General features: G+C 40.8%; 3 protein-coding genes across 16 annotated transcripts in view; all 3 read right to left on the bottom strand.

Annotated features, from left to right (window-relative positions):
- Nucleotides 1-12,336, bottom strand: part of LOC120724318 (protocadherin alpha-C2-like) — a 213,299-nt gene that overhangs the window by 155,032 nt on the left and 45,931 nt on the right. The window contains exon 1 of one of the 14 annotated variants that reach the window (XM_040016456.1): nucleotides 6,523-9,684. The exons of 12 other annotated variants lie outside the window; for them this stretch is intronic. In XM_040016456.1, the coding sequence (XP_039872390.1) occupies nucleotides 6,523-8,883 (2,361 nt within the window). In that variant the 5' untranslated portion in view covers nucleotides 8,884-9,684. One more of the 14 variants, XM_040016462.1, reaches the window with a different exon arrangement.
- Nucleotides 162-3,328, bottom strand: LOC120724323 (protocadherin alpha-3-like). Its single transcript, XM_040016473.1, has one exon. The coding sequence runs from the start codon at nucleotides 2,681-2,683 to the stop codon at nucleotides 185-187; it is 2,499 nt and encodes an 832-aa protein (XP_039872407.1). The 5' UTR covers nucleotides 2,684-3,328; the 3' UTR covers nucleotides 162-184.
- LOC120724328 (protocadherin gamma-C3-like) lies at nucleotides 9,737-12,324 on the bottom strand. The gene has a single exon (XM_040016478.1). The coding sequence runs from the start codon at nucleotides 12,296-12,298 to the stop codon at nucleotides 9,884-9,886; it is 2,415 nt and encodes an 804-aa protein (XP_039872412.1). The 5' UTR covers nucleotides 12,299-12,324; the 3' UTR covers nucleotides 9,737-9,883.

Here is a 12,336-nt window from a genome sequence, read left to right as displayed (position 1 = left end):
GTATTTTAAAGAAAAGCCTAGCTCATTTAATTTTATACTGACACACAGAGAGAAGAATAATTCTTACGAATAAAATCTCGGCAGATGTTCTTGGGTATCGCTCAAGTTATTTCCATAAGTATTCGTTGTAAACACAAATTTCCACAAACTATAATCAGTGCATGAATGCGAATGTACTGTGCATTTATTTAATTGGAAAATGTTGAATATTCCTTACCTCTTCAGATGTGCGTCTCCTATCAGGAAGCATTAGTGTATTTGCATGACTGCCAGGTACTATAGTAGATCCTATACTCATTCTGGGTCCAACTAGCATGTACCGCTTCTCTCCTGATCTGTACTGGATGCTGTGACACAGTGTCCCATCATAATTAGTCTCTGGCAAATATTTAGAAGTATAGTCTGTGGATTTTGAGCACTGCATTGCAATCAGCACGATGATACTGACGAGAAAAAGTACAGAAACTGCGCCCAAAGTTATCATGAGGTAAAATATCACATTACTGTCCTCATCATCTTTTGTCGCACTTTTAACATCAGAAGCTGCAAAAGCCTCTTTGGGCTCCACAAGTTTGACAATCACAGTAGCTGTTGCTGAGAGAGAAACGTTGCCGTTGTCTTTGACCAGTATGAGCAGTTTATGCTCAGCCTCGTCTGTCTCTGTGAATGAGCGAAGTGTTCTGATCTGTCCTGTGTAGCGGTCCAAAGCAAAGAGACTGTGGTCAGTAACTTCTTGCAGTGAAAAGAGCAACCAGCCGTTATATCCTATATCAGCGTCATAGGCTCTGACTTTAGTCACCAAGTGTCCTGCGTTGACGTTTCGGGGAATCTCCTCCATACCTTGAGCAGAACCGTTGGAGCTGAGTGGATACAGGATGACTGGAGCGTTGTCGTTCTGATCCAGGATGAAGACGTTGACTGTGACATTGTTGCTTAGTGACGGAGTTCCAGAGTCTGAGGCAACAACTTGGAACTGGAAAGTTTTCAGCGTTTCAAAATCAAAACTTTTCAGCGCTAAAATTTCCCCATTTTCAGAGTTTATGTTTAGAAATGAAGTGACTTTATTATCTTCACTTCCATCTCTGATAATATGATAGGAAATGCGCGCATTGTCATTCTCATCACGATCAGAGGCTTTAATAGAAAACACCGAAGCTCCTGGATTATTCCCCTCAGTAACATAGAAAGTATATGGGCTGAGTGAAAACTCTGGACTGTTGTCATTCACATCTGACACCGTAACGCTTATTGTCTTTTCAGATGATAACGGAGGCTGACCTGCGTCTTTTGCCGTTATTGTCAACTCATATTGTGACTGTTTTTCCCTGTCCAGAGGGGATTTGGTCACTAATGAAAACATCTTATCCTGTAAAGATGGTGATAAAGCAAACGGAACATCCTCACCTACGAAACAAATGACTTTTCCATTAAGACCAGAATCCAAGTCGTTTACACTAATAAGAGCTACTGTAGTTCCAGGTCTGGAATCTTCTGGTATTGAGCTTGAAAATGATGTTACCTCAATCTCAGGTGCGTTATCATTCAAGTCAACAATCTTTATTTTTACGCTCTTTTCTGTAGTTAGAGGAGCCATACCTTTATCCGACGCCTGGATTTCTATTTCGTATTTTTCCCTCTCCTCATAGTTTATCAATCCTTTGACGCTTAACTCTCCTGTTAATGGACTGATAGCAAAGAGATTTAAATCTTTTTGATTTATACTCTTACCAAATGAATAAACTACATCGCCGTTAGGTCCATCATCTAAGTCTATTGCATTTACTTGTACGACTATTGTACCAAGTGGTGTATTTTCATTAAGCGTAACAGAATAATCATCTTTAGAGAAAGCAGGAACGTTGTCATTAACATCAAGAACATTTACCAGAATATTCATTTCGCTTGATTTCGGAGGTTTACCCCCATCCAGCGCCGTCAGTGATAATACATGGCTCCCTGCAGTTTCCCTGTCTAAGGATTTTTGAACAACTAAAATAGGTATTTTTCCATCATCTCCTTTATCCTTAATTTCCAATCGGAAGTGATCGTTGTTGCTAAGTTTATACTGCTGCACGGAAAACTGTCCACTGTCTTGGTCACGTGCTGCTTTCAGCTGAAATCGTGTCCCGGGTAATACTGACTCTGAAATCTCAAGGGTTGTCTGGTTGTCTTGGAAGCTGGGTGAATGATCATTTATATCCAGCACTTCTACTCTAGCATAATGGACCTCCAGTGGGTTTTCTAGCACAGTTTTAACATTTATTACACACGCACTGCTCTGCGCACACACTTCCTCTCTGTCAATCTTTCTGCTCACATACAGAACACCATCGTTTGGATTCACATAGAACAGGGGATCCGCATTACTTGAAACAATCCGATACTTCCGGTCTTTCAACGTGTTTTTATCTAATCCCAGATCTCTTGCTATGTTTCCAACCACAGTTCCTTCGTTAACCTCCTCGGAGATCGAGTATCGCAACTGCGCTGATGCTACAGTCCACAAAAGCACAGCAAATACGCATCCGACCAGATATCCTCTCCTCATTTCCGACTGGCGTTTTCTTTGTTCCATGATGAAAACGAAATTTTTCAATAATCCATCACAATGACTATAAATCTGTTGGAAATGCAAAAAAAGAACAACCTCGTTCTTGCAAACACTCCTGTGATATTTGTACATGCAAAACCTGGTGTAAACCCAGAGAACAATCCGCGAACCGATGCTCCCCTTGTCGATGTGAAATAGCTAAGGGGTGGAACCAAAAAGCAGTAAGGACAAGCTTGTGGGTGGAAGGTTTTCTATATCGCACTGACACCATGCGAGTTTTATTCTCATTACAGAAAATTGGCTTCATATTGGATTATTAGAGCAGTATGATCGGTTTATGAAAAGCGAAGAAGAGATTTAGTGTCCATCAGAAGATTACAAATCCAACACAAATTAAAAAATATATAATCTCTTTATTTCACGCAGAACGAGCGAGTATTTTAAATTTGTATTGTTGTTATCTCACGAGTTAAGCAAATCGTGTCACTGCAGAATTACCTTGAAACGAAGCAAGGCACTTTTCAGCACCAAGGATAGTTATTTAGTTTGCAAATTGCTTTCACTGAGTGAGTCCCGCACATTTTTGTATCTCATTAATTGACTGGTAGCTAAAAACACTCACTTGTCTGAAATAAATCAACCTTGATTTGTTGATTTGTTGATTTCAGAATAACAAGGTATTATAATAATGTCCAATGAGACACTTTAAAATATCACAGCTGCTCTGATCGAGGTGAGGGAGATGAAAAGGATGCATTTTTGTATGACTAGTGATTAAAAATAAATGTACAACTTAGGGGAAGAACGTCATATTTTAAGGTATGCCTTACCTCAGATGTTCTCCTCCTGTCAGGAAGCACGAGTGTATTCGCATGACTCCCAGGTACTATAGTAGATCCTATACTCATTCTGGGTCCAACTAGCATGTACCGCTTCTCTCCTGATCTGTACTGGATGCTGTGACACAGTGTCCCATCATAATTAGTCTCTGGCAGATATTTAGAAGTATAGTCTGTGGATTTGGAGCACTGCATTGCAATCAGCACGATGATGCTGACGAGAAAAAGTACAGAAACTGCACCCAAAGTTATCATCAGGTAAAATATGACATTACTGTCCTCATCATCTTTTGTCGCACTTTTAACATCAGAAGCTGCAAAAGCCTCTTTGGGCTCCACAAGTTTGACAATCACAGTAGCTGTTGCTGAGAGAGAAACGTTGCCGTTGTCTTTGACCAGTATGAGCAGTTTATGCTCAGCCTCGTCTGTCTCTGTGAATGAGCGAAGTGTTCTGATCTGTCCTGTATAGCGGTCCAAAGCAAAGAGACTGTGGTCAGTCACTTCCTGCAGTGAAAAGAGCAACCAGCCGTTATATCCTATATCAGCGTCATAGGCTCTGACTTTAGTCACCAAGTGTCCTGCGTTGACGTTTCGGGGAATCTCCTCCACACCTTGAGCAGAACCGTTGGAGGTGAGTGGATACAGGATGACTGGAGCGTTGTCGTTCTGATCCAGGATGAAGACGCTGACTGTGACGTTGTTGCTTAGTGACGGAGTTCCAGAATCTGAGGCAACAACTTGGAACTGGAAAGTTTTCAGCGTTTCAAAATCAAAACTTTTCAGCGCTAAAATCTCCCCATTATCCGAGTTTATATTTAGAAATGAACTGATTTTATTATCTTCACTTCCGTCTCTGATGATATGATAGGAAACGCGTGCACAGTCATTTTCATCACGATCAGAGGCTTTCACCGCAAATACGGAGGCTCCTGGACTGTTATTCTCTGTGATATAAAACGTGTAAGGACTTGTTGAAAACTCTGGACTGTTGTCGTTTACATCTGATATAACCACGCTTATAGTCTTTTCAGTTAAATGGGGAGGTTCACCTGAGTCCTTTGCAATAATCGTGACATCATATTGAGAAGTAATTTCTCTGTCTAACTGGGAGATGGTAACTATAGCGTACATATTTTCCTGTAATGATGGAGATAACGTAAACGGGACTCCTTGTTTGATTGCGCAAATGACCTTACCATTGATTCCAGAGTCTAAATCAGTGACACTAATGAGGGCCACTGTAGTTCCTATCTTTGAATCTTCTTTGATAGAACTAGAAAATGATGTCACTTCTATCTCAGGTGCATTGTCATTCACGTCAGCAACGGTTATCACAACACTCTTGCCAGTTTTTAATGGAACATGTGCCTTATCAGATGCCTGAATATCAATTTCATAACTTGTACTTTTCTCGAAATCTAATTTACCTGTTACATGAATTTCGCCAGTGTTTGCATCTATACTAAAAAGCTCCATTATTTTTGGATCGACTTCGTTACCGAATGAATATATTATTTCACCGTTTGCTCCCTGGTCCAAATCTGTTGCATTCACTTGAATGACGACAGTGCCAGTGGGGATGTTTTCTTTAAGTGTAGCAGAATACAGCTCTTTGGTGAACACTGGGGAATTGTCATTAATATCAAGTACATCCACAGTGATTTCTATATCGCCTGATTTCGCCGGTTTCCCTCCATCAACGGCTGTTAAACGTAACTTGTGCTTCTCGTTTGTTTCTCTGTCTAACTGCTTCTGCAGAACTAAGAATGGTATTTTCTGGTCTTTGCCACGGTCCTTTACTTCTACTCTAAAATATTCATTATGACTGAGTTTATATTGCTGAATTGCGAATTGGCCCACATCGGGGTCACGCGCGGCCTGTAGCTGAAATCTCGCTCCTGGTAGAGCCGACTCGGAAATTTCAAGCCTTTTCTCTTTCTCTGGAAAAACGGGAGAATGATCATTTATGTCTAGTATTTCCACTGCCACATAGTGAATCTCTAGTGGGTTTTCTAGCACGGTTTTTAGGTTGATGGTGCATGCACTGCTTCGTTCGCACACCTCTTCCCTGTCTATCCTTCTTTTCACATACAGGATGCCATCGTTTTGATTCACCTGGAACAGTGATTCCGTTGAGCCTGTTACAATGCGGTATCCTCTGCCTTTGAGTGCACTCTTATCAAGCCCCAAATCCTTAGCTATATTTCCCACGATGGTTCCATCTTGAACCTCCTCAGATATGGAATATCTGATCTGTGCAAAAGCTCCGCTACATAAAATAACCAAAACAATTATGAAGACGAACCAACACCGCCGGTCCTTCCGTGCTTTGCCTTCCCTTTGTTCCATGACAAAGATGACTGAAAATAGTCCATAAAATCCCTGCTTGCAAAGCCAGCCAGTGTCCGATGATCCTGTACGTTAACCAGGATCTGTTTTGGGGGAATGCTCTGAAAATAAAGCACACTCGTTGCTGTGAATCACGATCTTACCTTGAAATTTGCTATTTGAGAGAAAAATAGCATATCGGCTCGGTTGAAATACCACTCGTGACGTAAGGTACTGCCAAATACAGAGAACCACTGAACTACACTGACATCAAGCGTTAGGTTTTGTTATTTACACAGACTACAGTTAAAAAAAAAATTAAAAAATTAAAATCCCCCAGATGAGTTATATTCTCACGCTGACGTAAACAGGTCTTTATTGACCTATAGGACCGGATTTTGCACAAAGCCCAACTCTGGACACTCGAATACATTTGAAAATATACAAGTACAAAGTACTTGTATAAGTACAACACGTATACATTATGTGTTGTACTTTACTGTAACTGTGTAGTTAGCATATACTAAGTAGAAAACATCAGCAAAAAATACCACACAAATAACCTTACCAAAAACCCACAAGTGGAAGAGGAAAACGGTTTTCAGTGTTTACTAATGCCCGACATTTGTGGCACCAGTAACAAATCAGCACCATGGAGAGTGAACACAGAGTACTGGTAAAAGTATTACTCTTGTTAAATATAATAAAAATTAAACTAAAAACGCTTTAAATGAAATCAAATTCTCCCATATACCATTCAAAAAACTCATTAAGCCACTGTTAGCTAATATAAAATAACCCTACCTCTTCAGGTGTCCGTCTCCTATCAGGAAGCACGAGTGTATTTCCATGGCTGCCCGGAACTATAGTAGATCCTATACTCATTCTGGGTCCAACTAGCATGTACCGCTTCTCTCCTGATCTGTACTGGATGCTGTGACATAGTGTCCCATCATAATTAGTCTCTGGCAGATATTTAGAAGTATAGTCTGTGGATTTGGAGCACTGCATTGCAATCAGCACGATGATGCTGACGAGAAAAAGTACAGAAACTGCGCCCAAAGATATCATGAGGTAAAATATGACATTTCTGTCCTCATCATCTTTTGCTGCGCTTTTAACATCAGAAGCTGCAAAAGCCTCTTTGGGCTCCACAAGTTTGACAATCACAGTAGCTGTTGCTGAGAGAGAAACGTTGCCGTTGTCTTTGACAAGTATGAGCAGTTTATGCTCAGCCTCGTCTGTCTCTGTGAATGAGCGAAGTGTTCTGATCTGTCCTGTGTAGCGGTCCAAAGCAAAGAGACTGTGGTCAGTCACTTCCTGCAATGAAAAGAGCAACCAGCCGTTATATCCTATATCAGCGTCATAGGCTCTGACTTTAGTCACCAAGTGTCCTGCGTTGACGTTTCGGGGAATCTCCTCCACACCTTGAGCAGAACCGTTGGAGCTGAGTGGATACAGGATGACTGGAGCGTTGTCGTTCTGATCCAGGATGAAGACGTTTACTGTGACATTGTTGCTTAGTAATGGAGTTCCAAAATCTGACGCAACAACTTGGAACTGGAAAGTTTTCAGCGTTTCAAAGTCAAAACTTTTCAGTGCCACAATTTCTCCATTTTCAGAATTAATATTTAGAAAAGAGGTGAGCGTATTTTCTCCCCCCCTTTCTCTTAAGATAAGATATGAAATAAGAGCATTACTTCCCTCATCATTGTCTCGGGCTGCCACTGAGAAGATCGACGCCCCTGGGCTATTATTCTCAGTTATGTAGAAAGTATATGGATTCTGTAAGAACTCAGGGCTGTTGTCATTCACATCTGAAATAACAATATTTATACTTTTCTCCGATGATAAGAAAGGTTCGCCTGCGTCTTTAGCAACTATCAGGACATTATACTGGGATTGTTGTTCTCTGTCTAAAACCTGTTTCGTTACTAGAGAATACATGTTACTTTGTAAAGAAGGTGCAAGCAAAAAGGGTGCATCTTTGCTTACATAACATACTACTTTTCCATTCAAATCAGAATCGGAGTCTTTGACACTAATTAACGCCACTGTGGTTCCTGGTTTTGAATTTTCAGGGAGTGCATGAGAAAAAGATGTCACTTCAATCTCTGGTGCATTGTCATTTACGTCAATTATATTAATAATGACGATTTTGTCTGTTGTCATTGTAGCTGGTCCTTTGTCGGATGCTTGAATGTCGATTTCATACCTGACGCTTTCTTCAAAGTCTATGAGTCCCGCCACCATAATTTCTCCAGTAACCGGATTTAAGTCAAAACGTTCACGTACCCGTGCTTCCACGTCATTTCCAAATGAATACACAACCTCACCATTTAATCCTTCATCCAGGTCTGTTGCATTAACTTGAATCACAGTCGTACCAAAAGGAGAATTTTCTTTGAGGTGCGCACTATATGCCTCCTTACTGAAAACAGGAGGGTTGTCATTAACATCGGAAACATTAACAATTATTGTCATGTTACCAGATCTGGGAGGTTTGCCTCCATCAAAGGCTGTCAGAAGCAACACATGAGTTTTAACAGATTCTCTATCAAGTGATTTTTGAAGGACTAAACTCGGTGTTTTACGGTCTTCGCCCCGGTCTTTCACTTCTAAACGGAAATGTTCATTGTGACTCAGCTTGTACTGCTGGACAGACAGCGAACCACTATCAGCATCACGGGCTGCTTGTAACTGAAATCGTGCTCCTGGTAGTGCAGATTCAGAAATTTCCAACATATTTTCTTTTTCAGGAAAGATCGGTGCGTGGTCGTTTACATCCAGAATCTCCACTGCTACGTAGTGCACCTCGAGTGGATTTTCTAACACTGTTTTTAGGTCGATAACACACATCTTGTTTCGGTCACACACTTCCTCTCTGTTGATTTTTCGGTTCACATACAAGATCCCATTATCTGTGTTTACTCGGAAAGGAGGCTCTGCTGAGCCGGAGACAATGCGGTACCCCCTCTCTTTCAGTGTAGCCTTATCGAGACCTAAATCCTTCGCGATATTTCCAACAGCAGTTCCTTCTGTAACTTCCTCTGAAATTGAATATCTAAATTGTCCCAAAGCGGTCTTCCAGACCAGAACCAAAACCAAAATGTATACAATCCATATTCTCCTCGTTCTCCACGTTAGGCATTGCCTTTGTTCCATGGCGTAGAGATGAAACAGCGAAATGAAGCAACTTTCAAATCGCTACACTCATACACTCAAATAGGATTGTTCCGCCACACCCGTTATTACAATCTGACAGTTTTTCAGAATAAAAATTCTTAGCGATTAAATTGTCTCTAGTCCTTCACACACAGAAACGTCCTCCATTCGACTGTTTTAAAGGAAGGGGGTGGCTCTTGTGTATATAATTGTAACCTTGTGGAAGCATTATTTGTCCTTACACTGACACCAAGTGACAAACAATCACACTGCAGACTTCAAAAAGAAGCATGCTTCAGAAACAGCAAACTTGTCGAGATAATAAATGTTGTAACCAAATTTAGAAAAAAAAAGAAAAGAAAAACATTCAGCCTACTCCACTTTCACCATTCTAAAACAAAAGTAAGCAAAACCGTTCTATCCAAATTTCTTTTGACATTACTCCATGCATGTGCTGTTGCTGTTCATGATTACGCTGCCTGTTGTTGTAATGCAATTCCAGTCAGAGGGACACGAACTTGCCACAGAAAATTTCAGCACCGCGGAAAGCGACAATGTAAAAGGTAAACTTCCAGACAAATACGAAACAAATACAAATCCGACTGAAATACCAGGAGTATTTACACTGGCATATTTAGAGGGTAATAAAACGGACAGATAAGCTGAAGCTGTGAAGCTAACGAGTCTAGGATCCTCATGTATGCTAATGCTAGCTACAACATAGCAGCAATATAAGTGATGTACATAAAGGACCTATAATCATGACCCATTGTTCCAATATTGATAGTACAAAACGAGAAAAAAGTTGTATATTTGAAACAAGTTCTATATATAGTGGCAAAAAAGATTTTAACAACTGTATGAAGGCAGGTGATTTTAATAATTTAAATTCGAAATATATAAACTAGAGGACAATAATTTGATTATAATAGATTTAATTTTTGATCCGTGAACATATCACCATTTTGAGCTGTTAAAATACAGCACAGAGGTAAACTGTTCATCTTACCTCATCAGATGTCATCCGCCTGTCAGGAAGTACGAGTGTATTTGCATGGCTACCCGGCACTATAGTAGATCCTATACTCATTCTGGGTCCAACTAGCATGTACCGCTTCTCTCCTGATCTGTACTGGATGCTGTGACACAGTGTCCCATCATAATTAGTCTCTGGCAGATATTTAGAAGTATAGTCTGTGGATTTGGAGCACTGCATCGCAATCAGAACGATGATGCTGACGAGAAAAAGCACAGAAACTGCGCCCAAAGTTATCATGAGGTAAAATATGACATTACTGTCCTCATCATCTTTTGCTGTACTTTTAACATCAGAAGCTGCAAAAGCCTCTTTGGGCTCCACGAGTTTGATAATCACAGTAGCTGTTGCTGAGAGAGAAACGTTGCCGTTGTCTTTGACCAGTATGAGCAGTTTATGCTCAGCCTCGTCTGTCTCTGTGAATGAGCGAAGTGTTCTGATCTGTCCTGTATAGCGGTCCAAAGCAAAGAGACTGTGGTCAGTCACTTCCTGCAGTGAAAAGAGCAACCAGCCGTTATATCCTATATCAGCGTCATAGGCTCTGACTTTAGTCACCAAGTGTCCTGCGTTGACGTTTCGGGGAATCTCCTCCACACCTTGAGCAGAACCGTTGGAGCTGAGTGGATACAGGATGACTGGAGCGTTGTCGTTCTGATCCAGGATGAAGACGTTGACTGTGACGTTGTTGCTTAGTGACGGAGTTCCCGAATCTGAGGCAACAACTTGGAACTGGAAAGTTTTCAGCGTTTCAAAGTCAAAACTTTTCAGGGCTGAAACATCCCCATTTTCGGAGTTAATATTTAGAAATGATGTAACTTTATTTTCATGACCCGCATTCCTAAGAATATGATATGAGATAATCGCATTATCTCCTTCATCACTGTCGGATGCGGTTATACAAAACACAGAAGCTCCCGGTGGGTTATTTTCGGCAATGAAGAACGTATAGGGACTCGCTGAAAACTGCGGACTATTATCATTCGTATCTGACACAAACACGTTTACTGTCTTTTCCGATGTTAAGGCTGGCTCACCAGCGTCCTTTGCAATTATTGTTATATCATATGTTGATTGTTGCTCTCTGTCCAGCTGTGACTTGGTGACCACGGCGAACATGTTATCTTGTATTGACGGAGTTAGTGTAAAAGGGCTGTCCCCTGCGATATAGCTGATTATTTTTCCATTTAACCCAGAGTCTGAATCTGTAATGCTGAGAAGCGCGACCGTTGTTCCTGGTCTAGAGTCCTCTGAAACTGCACTTGACAGCGATGCCACTTCTATCTCAGGGGGATTATCATTTATGTCTCCAATGTTAATTATCACACTTTTATAAGTTTTAAATGGAATGCTTCCCTTATCAGAGGCTTGTATATCAATGTGATAGCTGTCTTGTTCTTCAAAATCTATGTGACCTTTTACAATTATCTCCCCAGTAACAGAGTCTATATCAAAAAGCTCTCGAATTTTACCTTTTACGCCACTGCCAAATGAATAAACTACTTCCCCATTGGGACCATCATCCAAATCGGTTGCGTTAACCTGAATGACTGTTGTGCCAGCCGGGGTGTTTTCCTGTAGTACAGCTGAATATGTATCTTGGATAAACACTGGCATGTTGTCATTAACGTCTAAAACATCTATGTATATTTCAACTGTGCCCGTGTTTTGAGGTGTTCCACCGTCTATAGCCATGAGCACCAATTTATGGCTACTTTTAACCTCTCTGTCTAGCTGTTTACCCAACGTTAAAGTTGGAGTTTTACCATCTTTGCCTCTGTCTTTAATCTCTAAACGAAAATGGTCGTTCTGACTTATTTTATACTGTTGGATAGAGTTTGTGCCACTATCCGGATCGTGAGCGTTTTGTAACTGATACTGTGCTCCTGGTAATGCAGACTCGGAGATCTCTAGTTTCTGAGCTTTGTCGGGAAATGCAGGAGAGTGGTCGTTTAAATCCGCTATTTCCACTATGACATAATGTATTTCTAGTGGGTTTTCAAGCACAGTTTTGAGACTAATTACACAAACATTATTATCCTTACATACTTCCTCTCGGTCTATTTTGCGCTTTGCGTAAAGGACCCCATCATCCTCATTTACATTGAAAAGAGGTTCAGTCGAGCCAGATATAATGCGAAATCCCCTCTGCTTCATTATATTCAGATCTATTCCCAAATCTTTAGCGATATTCCCAACAACACTCCCTTCTGTTAGCTCTTCTGATATAGAGTACCTCAGCTGTCCTGAAGCGATTGTGAAAAATAAAAGCACAACAAAAACGCTGATGAGTGGTGATCGCTGTCGCCATGATTCCCGTCGCCTTTGTTTCATACTGTGAGGTAAACGTAAAAATCCAAACGCTTCCATCATTCGCCACATGTTTAGATTTTTGTCTCCATAGCAGCAAGAAATAAATC

This window comes from Simochromis diagramma, unplaced genomic scaffold, assembly GCF_900408965.1.
Source record: "Simochromis diagramma unplaced genomic scaffold, fSimDia1.1 OVJJ01000685.1, whole genome shotgun sequence".
Taxonomy (NCBI): domain Eukaryota; kingdom Metazoa; phylum Chordata; class Actinopteri; order Cichliformes; family Cichlidae; genus Simochromis; species Simochromis diagramma.
Note: the sequence above shows the minus strand (reverse complement) of the source record. Positions and strands in the feature narration are given on the sequence as shown.